This window comes from Aethalodelphis obliquidens, unplaced genomic scaffold (genome assembly GCF_003676395.1).
Source record: "Aethalodelphis obliquidens isolate GAN/ISIS:26980383/991018 unplaced genomic scaffold, ASM367639v1 scaffold7, whole genome shotgun sequence".
Taxonomy (NCBI): Eukaryota; Metazoa; Chordata; class Mammalia; order Artiodactyla; family Delphinidae; genus Aethalodelphis; species Aethalodelphis obliquidens.
This window is the reverse complement of record NW_020837951.1, coordinates 20,539,465-20,558,790: the sequence shown is the minus strand read 5'-3', so window position 1 is coordinate 20,558,790 and position 19,326 is coordinate 20,539,465. Positions and strand designations below refer to the sequence as shown.

General features: G+C 47.6%; 1 protein-coding gene across 6 annotated transcripts; it reads left to right on the top strand.

Annotated features, from left to right (window-relative positions):
• Positions 1 to 8,530: 8,530 nt before the first annotated feature.
• Positions 8,531 to 17,807, top strand: SLC31A2 (solute carrier family 31 member 2). 6 transcript variants are annotated; one of them, XM_027105171.1, is made up of 5 exons: positions 8,671 to 8,759; positions 9,795 to 9,993; positions 11,448 to 12,625; positions 15,530 to 15,719; positions 16,785 to 17,807. In XM_027105171.1, the coding sequence occupies exons 3-5, from the start codon at positions 12,430 to 12,432 to the stop codon at positions 16,951 to 16,953; spliced, it is 555 nt and encodes a 184-aa protein (XP_026960972.1). In that variant the 5' UTR covers positions 8,671 to 8,759; positions 9,795 to 9,993; positions 11,448 to 12,429; the 3' UTR covers positions 16,954 to 17,807. The 6 variants fall into 6 exon arrangements, with proteins under 6 accessions (XP_026960973.1, XP_026960972.1, XP_026960970.1 ...); XM_027105175.1 differs by lacking the exon at positions 8,671 to 8,759 and having other exon boundaries at positions 8,800 to 9,993; positions 11,448 to 11,498; positions 12,559 to 12,625; XM_027105172.1 differs by lacking the exon at positions 9,795 to 9,993 and having other exon boundaries at positions 8,531 to 8,759; positions 12,559 to 12,625.
• The last annotated feature ends 1,519 nt before the right edge of the window (positions 17,808 to 19,326 follow it).

Genomic DNA, 19,326 nt, shown 5'->3' with positions numbered 1-19,326 from the left:
GTCCCCTGCATCGGCTGGCGGACTCTCAACCACTGCGCCACCAGGGAAGCCCAACTCAAACAATATTTAATCCTCATTTATTGAGCACTGTGATATGCCTCCTAAGGAAGGTGATTTTGTTTATGCCTAAGAAGGGGGCCTCTGGAATCAGACTGCTTGGGGTCTTCCCTTTACCAGCTGGGTGTCCTGAGCAAGCTATTTGGCCTCTCTGAAAAGATGGGGATCATCATGGCATCCACATCATCAGTTATTGTGCTGATTAGAAAAGATAACCTGTGTGAAGTGGTCAGCATAGAACCAGGTACAGGAAATGTACAATAACTCTAGATTCCATTATTGCTATTGCCATCCTTAAATATATGCCAGAAACTCAGGCAAGCCCTGGAAATACTGAAGAAAACTCCACGTTTGCATTAGTCAGCTTGGGCTGCTATAACAGAATACCATAGACTGGGTAACTTAACAACAGACTTTTATTTCTCGCAGTTCTGGAGACTGGGAAGTCCAAGATCAAGCCAGCAGATTTGGTTCTTGGTGAGAATCCTCTTCCTGGTTTGCAGACACCTGCCTTCTAGCTGTGTTCTCACATGGCGGAGAGAGAGAGACAGACAGAGAGAGAGAGTCAGAGAGAGCGCGTGCAAGAGAGCTCCGGTCTCTCTTTCTCTTCTTATAATTACACTAATCCCATCATAGGGGCCTTACCCCATGACTTCATCTAAACGTAATTATCTCCTAAGGGCCCCATCTCCAAATACCATCACGTTGGGGGCTAAGGCTTCAACGTATGAATGGGGGTCAGGGGGACAGGAACAGGCTGTTAGGTTCTAGTGGGGGAGACAGATAAGTTTACAGATCATTAAAATACCATGTGCTAACCACTTGGTAAAGAAGAAAATTTAGAGATTCTGTGTTGTAGATTATCTTTATTCCTACAGACACCCAGAGGAGGGAAATGACTTTCCTGAGTTACTAGGGCAATAGCACAGTCTGGAGTCAGGCCTCCTGAGTCTCAGTTCAGGGGGGACATCCCTTACTGTTTACCCCTCTGAAAGAAAAAGACGTATCCTTGCTCCTTCAAATTCCCTGGAGCTCTGATTATAGTTTTCTAGAACCAGGTATCTCTCTGTGACTGGAGAGACAGGCCAGGTGACCTCTTTGCCTGGTTCTTGTGCTCAACCCACTTATACAGAAGCAACTCAAGGCTGCTTTCTGGAAGGTGACAACCCCATCTCCCCCTCTGCAAACGAGGCAGGGGCCTGCAGATGGAGACAGTCTATCGAGGAGGGGTCTCAGGGCACAAAAAAATAAGAGGAGGCTTTCAAATGCGGGTCTGAGAGTAGGAACCTGGACAGACTGGCCTTGGATCTAGAGAGGTACATTGTAATCAACCCTGGCTCCAACTGGAAGCAGCGCCAGCCCTGGGGCTTTCCAAGTCAGGGACCAGAGAGGTGGTTTCCCGTCAACCCTGCAGCATTCGTGTCCCAGGTTTACTTCCTATGGGCTTTCTCATGGCCAACAGTGAGCATCCAGCCCTTCCTCCTTTCCCCCATCATTTGAAGTGCCTACATGTTTACACACACACACACACACACACACACACAGACATCAGTCCAACATTTCCCCACATTCTCAACTCACACATTAGCTCACACAGAGACTTGCCACTCACACTGACTCACAAGTACAGAATCATAAATCTACCCAATGCACGTGCACAGTTACACACGTGCTCAATCATGCGTACTCTGACATATACACACTCACCATACGCACATCCACGTCCTGATCCACGTACAGGTGGCCCCTCATCCACAATGCTCTGCTGCCCTCTCCCTGCCAGTCACTTGTGATTTCTCAGAAGGGGACATTCAGGCATGTTTGGGAAAGCTGCCTGGATGTCTGTGTACTCACAGCAAAAAATCTCCCTGAACTGTAAACTTCCATGTGGTTCTTTGTTTTGCAATACCAAACCAAACAGTACAAGATGTCTGAGCAAACAAATAAAGTACCAACTGCGTATTATCTCATTTTTAGATTTGCCTCTGAGTCACTGTTGGGACATGACATCATGGGCTAACTTCAACTTGATGGAAAGTCTTCAGGGCCCCTCAGTCTTCCTGCAGGAGGCAGGTGTGCAGGGCCTGGGAGCCCTTGGCAGTTGGAGTGGACAACCTCATAGAGGTGTCAAAGGAGCCCATCAAGACAAGTCCAGGGTCCCTGTGAAGTTGGGCAGAGAGCCTGTGCCTAAGAATTCTTAGAGGTGTTACCTCCTCAACCGCGGCTTCAAGAATGAACACACTGGGACTTCCCTGCTGGCGCAGTGGTTAAGAATCCGCCTGCCAATGCAGGGGACACGGGTTCGAGCCCTGGTCCGGGAAGATCCCACACGCCGCGGAGCAACTAAGCCTGTGCGCTACAACTACTGAGTCTGCACTCTAGAGCCTGTGAGCCACAACTACTGAGCCCGTGTGCCACAACTACTGAAGCCCGTGCACCTAGACCCCATGCTCTGCAACAAGAGAAGCCACCACAATGAGAAGCCTGTGCACCACAACGAAGAGTAGCCCCCGCTCGTTGCAACTAGAGAAAACCTGCACACAGCAACGAAGACCCAATGCAGCCAAAAAAAAAAAAAAAAAAAGAAATACCACACAGTGAATGGTCACAACTGTGGAGAAAGGAAAGCCCTATCTAAGCAAGAGATGGCTAGTGCTTCATCCAGCCAAAGAGGTTGAAGTGGTTCTGGAAACTTTGGTGGTGGTCACGGAAGTGGGTTCATAGGTCAGGGTGGCTTTGGTGGCAGCCGCCGTGGTGGTGGCTATGGTGGCAGTGGGGACGGCTATAATGGATTCGGTAATGATGGAAGCAATTTTGGAGGTGGCGGAAGCTACAATCATTCTGGCAATTACAGCAATCAATCTTCAAATTTTGGACCCATGAAAGGAGGAAACTTTGGAGGCCGAAGCTCTGGCCCCTATGGTGGTGGAGGCCAATGCTTTGTCAAACCACGAAACCAAGGTAGCTGTGGTGGTTCCAGCAGCAGCAATAGCTATGTCAATGGCAGAAGGTTTTAACTGCAAAGCTTAGCAGGAGAGGAGAGCCAGACAAGTGACAGGGAAGCTACAGGTTTGTGAACAGATTTGTGAACTCAGCCAAGCACAGTGGTGGCAGGGCCTCGCTGCTACAAAGAAGACATGTTTGAGACCATACACATGTGTACGGACAAAAAAAAACCCTCAAAGACTGTATTTGTGACTAACTGTATAACAGGTTATTTTAGTTTCTGTTCTGTGGAAAGAGCCAAGCATTCCAACGAAGGGTTTTAATGTAGATTTTTTTTTTTTTTTTGCACTCATGCTGTTGATTGCTCTGTGTAATAGTCTGATCATGACACTGAATAAATGTGTCTTTTTTTTTTAACGTGCTGCGTGAAGTTAGTCTACTCTGAGGCCATTTTGGTAAACTACCCCAACAGTGTGAACTAAGAATTCCTTCAGGGTGATGCCAGGTTCTATTACAACCTGCTTGGATGGAGAAGCCGTTGTCTTCAGAAACCTTGGTGTAGCTGAACTGAGAGTTACTGTGCTGTAACCCGGAGTTCACCATTAAAAGGGTCACCCAAGCAAAGTCATGGAATTTTTTTCTTATTCATATGAATGTTGGCACGTCCCATGCAAACTATCTAAATTGAATTATGGTACCAGATAAAGTTACAGATGGGAATGAAGCTTGTGTAGCATCCATTATCATGTGTAATCAATAAACGATTTAGTACCCTCAAAAAACAAAACCAACAAACAAAAAGACACCGTGCAAGTAAAGCATGGGATCTCGAGGCCCTGTTTGGGGTTATCTCGGGAAGCATCTCAGGTACATTTGGGTAAAATGTGTGCACCTCCCCGGGGCCCCTTTTCCCACTGTAGTTGCGGGGAGGTCTCATCCCGCATCCTGCACATACTAGTCTGAGGTTGTAACAGCTGCTCACAGCCTTCCACAGTGGGACACAGTGCTGGGCCAGGTGCAAGTTGGGGGGGCTTTTGTCTGCCACTGACTCACTGTAGACCCTGGGAAGTCCTATCCCCTCTCTGGGTGGCCACGTCTGGCCTTTTGGCCCCTGGATTGCTGCAAGAATCCAGGTTAACAGCGAGAGCCTTTGCAAACAGAGAGAAAGTGATTGCAGGGGGACTTGCTCCATGTTTACCCAGGAGGATTCAGGCTGATCTAAATGCCTGAGGTGATCAGTGAAAGGGAGTCACAGCCCAGACATGAGCAAAGGAGAGGGCTGAAAGGTAGGGTGCCCTCCAGGGATCTGTCTCCCACCTGCCTGTCCTCTGTTTAAGTTTTCCTAAGACTTCACAACTCAAGACCAGGGCTTCCTAAAGAAGCGCTCATCTTTTTTTAACCCCCTCTAAACAGGTTGTATGTTTATTTGTATGATCGGTGGTCTCTCTACCCCTGGTCCATGATTTTAGGAGGCAGGGCCACACTTGGGTTTGCTGTCATTGTTCCGACTGCAAGGTCTCTTGACCTCTCAGTTGCTCCTTCCCCAAGCTGGGGCATGGCCCTCTGTCCTGTCTGTCGCCATTCCCTCCAGGGCCTTCCCCTGGTGATCCAGAGGCCCCTCGCTTCAGGCTCCCTCTTCTAGGCTGAGGTATTCTGTGGGTTGGGGAAGGGAACCCCGCTTTACCTCATGCTGCTCCACAAATTACTTTCTAACTTCTCCCACAAACCGCTCCAAACCTGCCACACTCTCATGGAGGCTGCCTCTGTTTCTGCCACTTCCTTCCTCTGAAGCAATGAAGCACAGAACGTGTGCCTGCTGGGGTTCATTCACTCATTCAATGATTGTTAATGGACAGTCTGTGTTGTGACATGAACTATTTACGGGACTGGGAGTGCCTTCTTGAATAAAAACACAGAAATCTCTGTTTTCCTTGAACTTGCATATGAGTGCAGAGAAAGGAAGAATAAATAACAAAATTAAACAGGATGCTACACGGTGATGCATACCATGGGAAAAAAACAAAGGAGAGTAAGCAGGGTGAAGGATACAAGAAGGATTGTAGTTTTAAATCAGGTGGTCAGGGTAGACTTCACTAAGAGTGACATTTGGGAAAGAAAAGGGAAACTGCAGGGAGAAAAACATACATTAAAAACACTTTGGTGGGCTTCCCTGGTGGCGCAGTGGTTGAGAGTCTGCCTGCTAATGCAGGGGACACGGATTCGAGCCCTGGTCTGGGAGGATCTCACATGCCGAAGAACAACTAGGCCCGTGAGCCACAACTACTGAGCCTGCGCGCCAGGAGCCTGTGCTCCGCAACAAGAGAGGCCGCGACAGTGAGAGGCCCACACACCACAATGAAGAGTGGCCCCCACTCGCCGCAACTAGAGAAAGCCCTCGCACAGAAACGAAGACCCAACACAGCCAAAAATTAATTAATTAATTAATAAACTCCTACCCCCAACATCTTCTAAAAAAACAAACATTTTGGTGATTCTCTGTCCCAGAATAAGTTCCTCACTTTACACATGGCCTTCAGGTTGTCAGTGGCCTGGCTCCTGCTTTTCCCAACCTCACAAAGTCCATGCCACACACACACACACACACACACACACACACACACACAGACTCTGTCTCTACACTCTGATCAACCTCTGATGTGCATACTCTCCCTGTGCCGCACACACCAGATGCATGATGCTGTGTTATGTATTATGTATGTATTATACATTATGCTACTCAGAGCATAAATATAAAATAGTAGGTTTGGAACTTCCCTGGTGGTCCAGTGGTTAGGGCTCCATGCTTCCAATGTAGGGGATGCGGGTTCGATCCCTGGTCGGGGAGCTAGGGATGCCACACGGCACAGCCACCATGCAAAAAAAATAAATAAAATAAAATAAAACAAAGTAAAATAAAATACTAGAGGTTTGTGGAAGAACAGGGGAGGTTAGCTGGATGGAGCTACATGGAAAACATGCTAAAATCCTAGCCATAGAGTGTTCAACCCCAAACTCAAGCTCACTTATAACTGCAGATCATCAGCATGTGAAGGGGCAGTTAGAGGTCATCCATTCCAGAGAGGCCCAGAGAGGGAGAGCGGTGCCCATGGGGTCACACAGCCTTATCTGTGCATCAAGGTCAGATATTCTGCAGAAGTAATATTTTGTGCATGTAGGCTTTTCATGAGAACTCAAGTTCCTCTACTGAGCCTCAAAAGGAGAAATGACTAGTTGGATTTCCCCTCCACCAACTGACACGCATGAGCTGAGCACCCAATTTAAAGGGCCCCTGGCTGATCTCTGTGGCACCCGAGGCAGCACCATCTTTTCTGGCTGAGGATTCTGTTCTGTCCCAGGGCTCTGGGTGTGCACTGGAAAGACAAGGGCAGACTCTGTTGCTCCTCGGGAGGAGGGGAGTCTACAGGTTGTCAAGTACGGAATATGGAAAGAATCTCTTGCCATGGACCAAGGCTTGGCCATCTGTGGTATTATCTTATGAGCTGGGATTCTGTTCCCTGCCTGGGAGGCAGAGGAGGGGAGTCTCTGGTGGCTCAGAAAGAAAAGGGGCACTTCAGAACTTCAGGACCGTTAGAATCGTAACACACCCGAGGAAGTGAGAACAAAGTGTGAAGGTCATCAGATTGTAACAAAGCTAACAAAAATAGTAAATGAATAAAGCTGTGTTGAAAATCCTTTGATGGGGTTTGGGGGAGTGGGGGAGTGCATGGGTGCCTGCCAGTGTGAAGGTCAAGTCTTCTTATTTCTGTTGCCCAGGTAAGACCCAGAGAGGTGAGAAATTACACCCAAATCACCAAGCCCTTCAAGTCCAGATGCTTCAAGAATACCTCTTCTCCCCATTGCTTTCTCCATGGCACCTAGCACATCCCTGACAGCAGCGGCCCTCCCTCCCAGACCTCCTCACAGTGCTGGCCCTGTACTCTTTCCCCGAGGCTGCTCCAATCCCTGATTTCCCTCAACCCTCACTGTCTTTCAGATTGAGGCCCTTAGAAGCTGTGTGACCTTGAGCAAGTGGCTTGACCTTTGAAGTGGCTTCCTCTCTTAGTGTTGTTGAACCCAAGTTCGTGTGCCTGACGCACACTGAGGCCAAAGAAACCAAAACGTCGGCGTTTGGAGCAGACACAAGTTTATTGCAGGGCCGAGCAAGAAGAACAGGGCAACTCACGCTCAAAAGACCCAAAATCCCCGATGGGCTTCAGGGAAGCATTTTTAAAGGCAAGGTGAGGGAGGGGCATCGCAGGGTGTGTGATCAGCTGGTGCACAATTCTCTGATTGGTTGATGGTGAGGTAACAGGTTGGTGTCACAGGGGTCAACATTATTAATCCTCAGGCTCCAGTGGGTCTGGGGGTTCCATGCTCACGATCATCTAGTAGTCAACTTCTGTTAGTTGGGGTAAAACAACTCAGGAAATTTGCATCAGATACTGTTATCTAGGTACTTCAGGGAGGAATTAAAAAGATTCTGTGACTGCCACATGGCTGATTTACTGTTTAAATTCTTACCTGTTTCTCCTGGCCCAACTGCTATTTTTGTCACTACATGTTCACCCTTTCAATCACTAATTCTTGAGTCAGGGGAGGCTTAGGAGACTAAAGCTTTTCTACAAAGAAGAGGCAGACAGAGGACATGCTGGGAGGGGTCTGTCCCTGGAAGGCCCCATAGGGTCCCACTCAGTTACAACAGAACAGAAATATTTGCTGCTAACGATGACAATGGCTATCATTTTTTGAGCAAGCTCCCACTGCCAGGTTCTATGCTGATAATTTAACACACAAGACTTCATTTAAGCCTTACAATACCTCTATGACATAGATTCTACTATTCTTTCCATTTTACTGACTGACCAGGAAACCAAGGCTCAAAATATAAAGCCATTTGCTGGAGGTCCCATAGCCAGTTCTTGCTGGCTCAGGATTTGAACTGAGGTCACACTCCAGGTTCAAGGTTTGCTAGTAAGGTTCAAGGTCTCTGGAAAGGTTTCTCTAAGAAGCCACTTTCCTCATAGAAGGACTGGCAAAGAGTTCTTCTAAATATATTTAGGATACTAAATATATTTTAAATTAAATACTGTTAAAAGTCCCTCATCCCCTATAAAACTTCCCCAAAAAACTGAATGGGTGGAATGGACAAACAATACAGAAAAGTAGAAATACCAATAAGAAAAAAGTTTCCCATCCTAGTAATCAAAGCAATACAAATTAAATTTACAACTGTGTATTGCTTTTCACTTATCAGATTGGAAAAGAAAAAAAAAGAAGAATGGCTACATTAAAAGCCTAGGGCATAATTTCTTTAATTTACTTCTAATTTGTTTCTATTAAGTCCATAGGATGGACTCTTCAATATATAACTCAACATGTGTTAAGCTTCGTACGGTTTATTATAACAAGCAATAAATCTTTTTATGATAATTGCGAAGTCAAGTGCAAAACAGAATGGGGCCAAACGGAAGGCAGGAGGGAGTCCGCTGTGCTGGCGGCTCTGGCCCAGCGACCCGCTTGGCTTGGGACCCGGGGGTCGGCAGGGGGTCCGGCACGTGGGTGCGCCCGAGGACGCGCTGAGTGGGGCGCGCCGTGGGGACCACAACTCCCAGGCGCCCGCGCGCGCCTCGCCCCGACCACGTGACTGCGCGGCCTCTGCTGCGATCCCGGCGGCTGCAGGCGGGACTTGGAGCCCGGAGACCCGAGCGAGCAGAGGCGGCTCCGGGGCCTGGCCGCCCAGCCTGCTCACCATGGCGGTGAGTCCGGGCGCCGCCGAGAGGAGCGGACGCGGGGTGGGCGCTGGGGCGGGGTCCCAGGAGCAGCCGACCTCTGGCATCCCGAGGTGCCCGCCGCCCCTGGCCGAGGGCCGGTGAGGGGGTGTGTTGGCAACCTTGTCAACCGCGGGAACAGGGCTGAGGGCACGCGAGAGGCAGCGCCGGCCGCGTCTTTGGGGTTTCCTTTTTATTTGTCCCTCCTGCTGGGAGTCAGTCCGGCTCGACGAGCAGTCATTACGCGCAGCTGTGGGGCAGCTGAGGGTCGGGGCGCGGTGGGTGAAGACGGAGTTGAGGGTCCCCAGCTCTGGGCGCAGTGACTTGGGAGAGATTCTGGGAAGGCTCCCACGAAGAGGGAATGCCCGGAGCATTTCAGCCTGAGGCCGGGCGCGCACACATCCCCGGGCCGGTTCCCTGTCTTGGCAAGTTCGTGGTCTGATTCTTTTGGGGAAAAAAAAAACCAGAGCCAGCTACTTTCCATCTTCCCTACACTTGGGTTAGAAATAGCGTTTCAGATAAACTAGTTTTCTTGGTAGAGTTCACCTGGGCTGGAGAGAATGACAGCTTGCAAACCTCTTTGGTCTTTGAATAAATCATATATGCAATTTTCTTCATCCCATGAAGAATGTCGAAGAATTGAAGATTCAGGAAGCCAATGCACGTCATTTAGTCAAACGCACACACCCACCTCCTGCCGGTCCTCTAAAAGGGGAAACGGATGGGAAGAGCTTATGTGAAAAGTTACCCAGGGACTTCCCTGGTGGTCCAGTGGTTGAGACTCTGCGCTTCCAATGCGGAGGACGTGGGTTCCGTCCCTGGCCGAGGAACTTAGATCCCACATGCCACTCTGCGCGGCCAAATAATTAAAAAAAAAAAAAAATCCCCAGTCAGCGGCAGGACAGCGACCTTAATCTTCCTCTAAACTCTTCGGGTTATAACTGAGGGCAAAAGTGTAAGTAACCCCAAATGAGAAAATAAAGAAGAAAGCAAGTCCCATGATTGCTCTCTTCTTCACCACAGCCCCTCCCTAGCAGGGTGGGGCCCTGAACAAGGAGCAGATAACTCAGCTACTGGAGGCCCGGATTTATCCTAAGCAGTGAAACAGGATGAGAGGCCCGCCCCTTGCATATCTGACCACGGGACTATTTAACTGAAAACTGCAGCTCCAAGTCAGGGTGTGCTGATTTGAATCTTTGTCTGCTGTGAAAAGGCAAGAGAGGTGAGTCTTTGTCCCTCCCTGGCTCCTTACTCCCCAGTGGGGTGGACACTCTGTATGGACACTTTCAGCTTGGAAATACTGGACTGTCCATCTTCCCCTAGCTGCCTCCTGCTTCAGAAGATGTCCTAGCCACCGGCCTCACTGGATGGGTTAGGTGTCCCCCAGGGGTCTTCATCCCCAGTACCCCAGCTGGCTCCCCTGTGCCTCTCCCCCTTGCTGAATACATACACCCCGTTGTAATATCTGTTCACTCCCTCTCCCGTAACAGATGCTAGCTCCTTGGGGGCCAAGGACTTGTCTCATTTATCTCTCTATCTCCAGCACCTGCATCCCCAGCACAGCAATGCTTATTGATTGAATTAATTGTACTGTTTGGTGGGTGTTCAGGTCTATTGCAAAAACTGTTTGGGGCCCCAGAGATAGCTGGCTCAGGCCCAAGGATGACAGAAGGAACCCAGTTATGGAACCTCTCTGATTAATTAGCCACAGGGGACATTCCAGTCATGCCAACTGCTTTATCACATGAACTCAGAGAAGGGGTAGAAGCACCTCCCTCCACCCCACCTGCAGAGAAGGTGCCAGAGGCTTCTGAAATTGCATGAGCGCACCTCCAGTATAAATGGAATTTCACAGGATTATTCGTACCCGTTTGTTTCTGCGTATTAATCTTCTGTGAACATTTTGCCACCTCAACTGATATTCTCTTTGAAATCTTAACACGGCATGTCCCTGGGTAGTGGGACTCAAAATGAGTTTTACTTTCTTTTTGGTATTGTTTCAGCTTTCTACATTGAGCCAGTATCACTTTCATACTAGGGAGATAAAAAGCTACTTTTATTTTAAAATTATTCAACAGGATTTTTAAAAGACTGCCTAGGTTTCCATTTTCGTCTTATGAGGTCTCGGACAAATCCATTCCCCTATTGGGACTCCTTTTCCCCATCTGCAAAGGAGAAGGGGTTAGAAAGGGACTAGAATTGGACTAGATCAATGTTTTCCACACTGAATTTCAGCAGAGCTCCCATGTCTCTCCCCTCTTCACCCAGAGCCCTGCGTTTTATATAGTGGAGTTACAAGGAAGATTTTATTTGCTGGTGTCCCGTGGAAAAAAAGTGAAAACCAGGGGACTAAAAATTCTCTGAGAAAATAATTAAGTCCTGGAGATGTAATGTAACACCATGGTGACTAGTTAATAATACTGTGTATTTGAAAGTTGCTGAGAGTAGATCTTCAAAGTTTTCATCACAAGAAAGAAAAATTGTAACTGTCTTGATGGATGTTAACTAGACTTCTTGTGGTGATCATTTTGCAATATATACATATATCGAATCATGTTGTACACCTGAAACTAATGTTATTTGTCAATTATATCTCAATTAAAAAAAAACAACTTTCTGAGGACACTTCTAGCTCTGGCGTTTGAGGATTCTAATATTTGGCCATTGTCTTTGAAGGCAAAGGCTTCCACCAGCTGACCCCAGCTCAGCCAGGATCTCCTCAGCTGGGTGAGCACTGACAGTGTTTCTAGAGCTGCTTCTGCTGGCTGAGGTCTTACGTTGTGACAAGAGGGAAACTTCTGTTCCTTGAGAGGGTGAACTGGTTGATCTCTCTGGCTTTAACCTTGCCAAACATAGTCATTAAGCCTGGTACGGGCATTTAGAATCACCATTCAGTTCCCATCTTGTTCTCCTTTCTTGGTCATTGAGAGGCAGCATAGATGGATAGGGCTTTGGATCTAACTAGGCTCGAGTTTGAATCCCAGTTCTGCCAACTTGTTAGCTTTGTGACCTTCAGCAAATTACTTAACTTTTCAGAGCCTGGTTCCCCGTTTTCCTTCCTGTAAGCTGGATCTAATTGGCCCTGTCACACAGAAGACTGGTGAAATGAGATAATATATGAAAAGCCCTTGATGCCACCCTGAACACAGGGTGGACCAGCTGCTTTTCGAGAAGAGCCTTCAGACAGATGCTGTGCGCGCATTGCTTCTACCTTCATTCTTTCTATAAGACTGTGCGTTCATCAAGGGCAGAGACGTTAACCTTTGTCCATAATGTTGGGCACACAATTGGGCTCAGCAAATGTTTAGTGAATTTCAAGCCAACAGGTGGGCGGTACAGACTGAAGACAGCTGTCCCTGGGCCCTTTCATGATAAACACTGCTGGAGCAGAACAGCTGGGGCCCAGGGGGTAAGAAGAGGTAGCCATTCCTCAGTCTAGTGCTTCTCCCATTGGCTTTGGAGGGCACAGGGGAGTCATCTCAGCATGACCTGAGAGCACTGTGACCCAATTGGCCCAGTGAGGATGGGCAACTCCCCACCAACACCTTACTTCTACCTGGAACAGGGCCAGCTCAACTATAGCTGTACTGCTGACCCACTGTGGGACCCTGGGCAAGTCCCTGCCTTGTCTGGCCTCATTTGGCCCTGATGGCCCCTAATGGCCCTTCCAGCACTTAAGTCCAGTGACCTCATTTTCCTGGGCCTTTACAAGAGGTTGCTGGAGAGCATTAGGGAACACAGTTTCCACTGCCCTAAGCCCCCTGTGATGCAGTCCCTTCTCTTTCAGATGCATTTCATCTTCTCAGATGAGGTAGTGCTTCTCTTTGATTCCTGGAGTGTCCACAGTCCTGCAGGTAAGAATTGGGAAGCCTTGTACCTCCAGGCAGTGGGAACCTGGGTTCTCGTTATTGTTATTCTCGGTGGACAGTTTAGCGATCCTGACTCCTCTTGCATAAACATTGAGCGGGAACTTTGCATTTATAATTCCATTTGGAACCACTGCCCTTCAGATTGCAAAGGGCTCTGTTATCTCACTGATGCTCACAAAGGCCCAGAGAGAGGCTAGGAGGTGCAGCTTTCCCCTCTATTACCGGGGAGGGGACTGAAGCCCAGAGAGGGGAAAAGACTCGTCCAGGGTCACACAGAGTAAGTAAGCATCAGAGCCAGAACTAGATCAAAGCCTCTTGTTACCTCTTAGCACCTCCCTTATACAGGGTTCACTGTCCAGCATCAGATCAGAAGCCCAGAGCAGCTGCTGCAGCCGTTGACCTCAGATGAGAAGAGTATTCCTTTAACTTGAAAAGGCAGAGTCGGGCACTAATTCATGATGGAGTTTTATTTCCACTTAAGTACTTGCATTTAAAAAATAGGCTGGTGAGATGAGAGCTTTCACTCCCATGATCCAGTTATCTCTGTTAGGAGCCCACATCTCCCATTTGCCCATTCTCTCCAATCCTTCTAGCTCTTAATAGCTCTTTCTACTTTCTCCTCCTATATACCTTTAGACCCGATTCATATTTGTGTTCTTCCACGTGTCGCCATTTTTACTTTCTGGTTTTATAATCTCTGCTGGCAACCTATGGATGGAAATTGCATTGATCACAATATTCAGTACACATCAGCCACCTACCAGGATCTCTAAAACCTGGGAATGGACTATGAAAGGCATTGTAACATTAGTAGAAGGAACACAGGCATTAGAAACGGAGTAGGATATGTTATTTCCTAGCTGAGTAGCTTTATTCAGTTACTTAGTGCATTGAAGTCTGTTATTACATCTGTTAATAGAAATAATACATGTTTCTCAAAAGTTATTTTGAAATAGTACATGTGATTTTGTTAACTATAGCTTGCTAGGCAGATTGTAAAATACAAGTGACTACAAGAGGACTGTTCTTACATCAGTGATGATAGTGGCAAAGGCAAAGATTATGAATAATCCAGTTCTACACAGCTGAGGTCCATTTAAAACAATTTTAAAGACTGCAGTGTTTTGGAAGTGTCAATTCTTAGTTCTTAATTTATTCATTCAATAAATTTTGTTGAGTACCTTCAAAAAATAAAATAAAAATAGACTGGAAGCAGCCCAAATGTCCATCATTGCAGGTACTGATCAAATGAACTATGGCCCTCCCTACAATGTGTTACCACTCCAGTAATCTACTGTGGGGTAGACCTAGTGGCTTAAAACAGCAGTCATTTTATTCTTTCTCAAGGTTCTGAGTTGCCTGGGCTCAGCTAAGCAGGCCTCACTCAAAGTCTCTCATGCAGGTATAATCAGACAGTGGCTGGAACTGGAGTCATCTTGAAGACTTACTCTCATGTCTACTGATTGGTGCTGGTTGTAAGCTGGGACTCTCAGCAGGTGTTGTTAGCTGAGGTCCTTGTGGCAGGGCGGCTAGGTTCCAAGAGTGAATGAGTGTCCCAGGAGAAAAAGGTAGGGGGGGAAGAAAAGAAAGAGAACAAGGTAAAAAAAACAAAAAACCCCACCAAAAACTCATGTCTAGTTTTTAAGACCTAGCCTTGGAAATCAGAGAACATCACTTCCACCTTTACTGCTTGAGGCAGTCACAGAGGTCTTCTCAGGCTAAAGGGGAGGGAACGTGGACCACAGCACTTGATGGCGGGAGTGTTGACATTGTAAGATGAACATGTGGGGTGAGATACAGTGAGGTAGCCATCTTTGGAGAATCTAATCTATCACAGATGTTACGAAGCCAGAGAATAAGGTAGATCTGTGTGAACTAAGGGGAACTCATGCACGATGTACAGTTGGATGACAATGTCAGATGCTGAAGAGTATGCACAGATAGGGTGCTGTCATTTAGACAGAGGTTTATATATACATTGAGTATCTCTGGAAAGCTATATACACAGAGGCTGCTTTAGACAGGGGCATTGGAGTTTTGGGAGACTAGGCTGGGAAGAATACTTACTTTTCACTGTATACCCTTTTGCACTGTTTGAATTTGTACCATGTGCATGCAATTACCTGTAATTTTATATTTCAAAAACCTGCATCTTTTGCAGATGATTTCCTCCTGGAGGCCCCCCAGAATACTATAGCTGGACCACTTAGTATCCCTCCACTTGTAAAAGAGAAGTAGCAATTAGCAGTTAATTTTACATAGCAGTTCTAGTAAGCACTTAAATGTTTTCTGTAAAATAGCTGGTTTCTTCCCACTATTACAAAAGTAGTACACAGTAGAAACTTAGGGAAATTCGGTGAACAGAAAATAAAAAACTGTATCCTAATTTGCTAAGATAATTATGACTCCTTTATCGTATCTCCTTCCTTCCAGACTTTTCTGTATATGCACACGTAAACAGGAACTTGCTATACATGCTTCTTCCTTAACAAGAAGTCAGCACAGAGACTTGGGCTGCCTGCTGGGGCGCAGCTGGAGCAGTGGGGCACAGATGGCTTCTCCCCCCACCAAGCCCCTCACCATGCTCCCGCCGATCCCCCCCACCCCCGGCACCGGCCCCCAGCTTTGCCGGGAAGCTTCTCTTCGTGATCTCAAAGCCACACTCCAGTAGGCCACCCCCATCAAGAAAGGGCTGGAGGGGGAAAGCAACAGGAAGTTCTGAGCCCAGCAAGGGTGGGGAAGAAGATGAGAGAGGGAGGGAGAAGGAATGGATTCACAGTGGCTGGGGGAGGTACCCTTTTGCCTCCTGTGCCAGTTCCCCGGGTAAGCTGGCAGAAGAGGAGCTGTGCTTGCCTGGCTGGGCCTCTGTAACCCAGCCTCCTTTGACAGGCGTGGCCCTTTCGGTGTTGGTCGTCTTGCTCCTGGCTGTGTTGTATGAAGGCATCAAGGTTGGCAAAGCCAGGCTGCTCCACCAGGCCCTGACAAGCCTGTCCATCTCCACCAGCCAGCAGCTTATTGAAGAGACAGACCAGAATTCTACAAGCTCAGACTCCCCCCACGTCAGCAGAACCCGCCTCAGGTAACAGACTCGGGACGGCGGGGGTTGGGAGGGGGGAAGGCAGAGTTCTTACATTCACCCTGAGAGCTAGCCTGGGCCCACAGGGCACTTAGCCCCACTTCCCAGAAAGGAAATTGAGGCCCAGGGAAGGACCAGGACTTGCTGAAGTGCTTACGGTTAGTAAGTAGTGACGTGAGCTAGAGCCCAGGTCTCCTAATGCCCAGGCTGGAGCTCTCTGAACAGCCACGTGGGAGGCTCCAATCTTCAGGACTCTGGTGCAGGCCTCAGTCTAGCAACAGGGGTGTCCACCCAGCCCTCCCCCAAATCTCAGCAGGCTTCCTTAGGTCACTAAGGCTTCCAAACCCAAGATGGGACCTGTGGCTGTCCCCCCACAAATAAGAATTGCTGTCAGCAATGTATCCAGCTTGGTGGTGGAGGCGGGGGTGGCCTCTCTCTCCTTTCTTCCCTTCCTGTTCTGATAGGACAGCCACTTAGGATCCCCCTTCTGCCCTCTCTGCAGCTCCAGCTGTGCTTAACGGGCCTGCCTGTTTCTTACATGAGTGCCTCAAATAGTCACAACCCCGCTGCAAGGGACGTATTTTCTTACCTGTTTTACTGATGAGGAAATTTAAGTTCAAATAGGTTAAGACATTTGTGCTAAGCCACAGTTAGTAAGTGGCAGAGCTAGGAATTAATCTGTCAACAAAGTCCATGCTCTTTCCATTGTAATACTGCCTCTCACAGTAGATTCAGGAAAAAAAAATCTGCCTTACTGATGATTTTGTATTATCCCTTGTCAGATGTGACAGATTACATATCTCATTCTCCCTTTTTGCCCTGGATACCAGGAAGCTCAGAGCTAAATGTGGTGGAGAAGTGATTATCCTAAACTCCTTGCACAGGTCCCTCTTCCCCTCTCAATCACTGTTTTCTGATATGTCTCTTTAAAAAGAAATCTCTCCTGGGTTGAGCATACAAATTATAAATAAGCTAGTCCTGTAACTCAGCTGCTCTTTCTACTCCCTGACACCAACTCCTAGCTTCCAGCTCATTACCAACATTGACTTGGCTCTCCTTTTTATCCAGGTGGTTCTTGTGTCACTTCGGCCAGTCTCTACTTCATGTCGCTCAGGTGGTCATCGGCTACTTCATGATGCTGGCTGTTATGTCCTACAACACCTGGATTTTCTTCGGCGTGGTCCTGGGCTCAGGTGTGGGCTACTACCTAGCCTATCCACTTCTCAGCATGACTTAGCTGGTGACAGCGTGCAGGCTCTGGGAGCTGGAGAGAGCTGGGGCCCCTCCTTCCAGACATTGAACTTCCAGCCCCACATCTCCTTTTTCTTCTGTTGGCTGTTCTCACGGCATCCCCAGCTCCTGGAAACTTTCAGCTGAAGCCAGCACTTGCTCCCTGGAGTTGAGGCCACTGTAGCTCCTCAGCCAGGCTGCAGAGGGCCCAAGCATAGTGTTTCTGTGCCTTAAGAAGGGTGCTGTGACCAGAGGGTGGACGGAGAGACCAGAACCCGGGGGGCAGGTTTCATGATGATGGCAGCATCTGCAGGACCTGTTTCCCTTTCTTGGGGGGAGAGTGACAGCAGACTAAAGGCAGAAAAGCAGGACTGTCAGCAAGGCTTTCACCTATCCTCCAAATAGAGTGAGCTCCTCTCATCAGACAGCACTGCCTGCAGGAAGATGATACTTCAATGGCTTTAGGTGTCAGGGAGCTCTTCATGGCCTTAATTCCCCCCTTATCCTGATCCTCCTTCTATGCAAAACCAAGAACTGCACTGAATAATATTCAATACAAATGTTCTTTATTTATTACTTACTGCTCACCCATAATGATCTGGTAGGGAAACATGATTCATCCATTTAAAATACTGAGTAAGCCACAGGGGGTACTGACTGAAGATGCAATAAAGCAGTCAAACCAAAGCATTGCACTAGTAGAGTTGGGTGGGGCTCTTCAGATACGTGAACCTTTTCACTTTCAAGAAAAGGAAAGAACAGACCCAGGGAGAGAAAATCACTGCTGTATACTGTAACGTCTACATTCAGGTACCTCGTGGGCTAGAAGAAAGATCGTCTGAAACTTTGAGAATTTAAAAAGAAATATATTTTAATAAATATATATTTTTAAATAGTCTGTGACTGTTTTTCTGTTTCTCCTCATTCACACAGCAAGCTCATGTAACCCTGAATACAACTGCAGGAGCTGAGTGGGGCCAGTTGCCTGGTAGTGCTGGCAGTAGGGCTGTCCAAAGACTGAGTCTGTCTGTCTGCTAAGAGGACAACTCTGTGCTCAGCGAAACCCAGCCCTGAAACACCATTCCCTCAGGCAGACACCCCCAATGCCAGCCTAGTCAACAAACCATTCTTTTGTGCATGTAACAGACATTGATGGTGAACCTGCTATGAGAAAAATGTCACATGGACTATAAACGCCCGTGTCAGCACAATTATTAGCACCTTCTCTCCCTGAGGGCAGAAGCAAAAATATATCAAAACCACTTTTAAAAATTTACAGTAAGAAATAGCTGTAACAAAGTATAGCACATGACGCCTTCAGTATTGATCAGTCAGTGCATTCTCCCCAAATAAGCAGTTAGAAAGCTGCTCAGCGTCACAACAAGTATAAGATTTCTTGTCTTGCTGATGGAGGCTCTGGCATCCACTTATGTGTCCTGACCAGCTAAGGCTCCACCCCTGCCCTCGGGCACTGCTGAGATAAGACTCTCCATAGGTGGGTGACCAGCAACCTCTTCAGTTTGAGTCTGTTTTTTTTTTAAATACATTTATTTATTTATTTTTGGCTGCGTTGGGTCTTTGTTGCTGTGTGCTGGCTTTCTCTAGTTGCGGCGGCTTCTCTTGTTGCAGAGCACAGGCTCTAGGCATGCGGGCTTCAGTAGTTGCACATGCACTTAGTTGCTCCGCGGCATGTGGGATCTTCCTGGACCAGGGCTCAAACCCACGTTCCCTGCGTTGGCAGGCGGAGTCTTAACAACTGCGCCACCAGGGAAGTCCCTGATAGTCTCTTTAAATGCAGTAATACATCTGAGGCTTTCACAGAGTGAAGGGCTTTTTAAAAAAAATCTATGCTCTAGAGAAATGGACTATATGGCCAAGTTAAGTAGGCACAGTCAACGTTCTTCAGAGCCAAATCACAAAAGGTAGTATTTTCTCTACTTGGTTTTTTTTTTAATTTAACAAACACCTATATAGTGCGTATTAGGTGCCAGGCAGTGTTTTAAGCACTTTACAATATTAACTCATTTAATCCCCACAATAAGGTAGAAACTATTTCTGTCCTTGTCTTACAGATGAGGAAGCTTAGGCACACAGAAGTTAAATAAAGTCACCCAGCTAATAAGTGGCAGAGCTAGGATGCAGAGCCAGGCAGCCTGGGCTGGAGTCTGTTCATCAACTCAGATGAGGGTTGAGGCTGAGCGTGTATTTCTGACAAACATCACTGCCCTCCTCCCTCAACCCAAGATGAATGCTGCTGGGGTGGCCAAGAGCCCTGGCTCCGGAATCCAATGACCAGGATTTGAATTCTTGTCCTGCTGCTTACTAGCTATGTAACTTTCGACAGGTTACTTTACCTCTCTAAGCCTCAGTCTCTCTATAA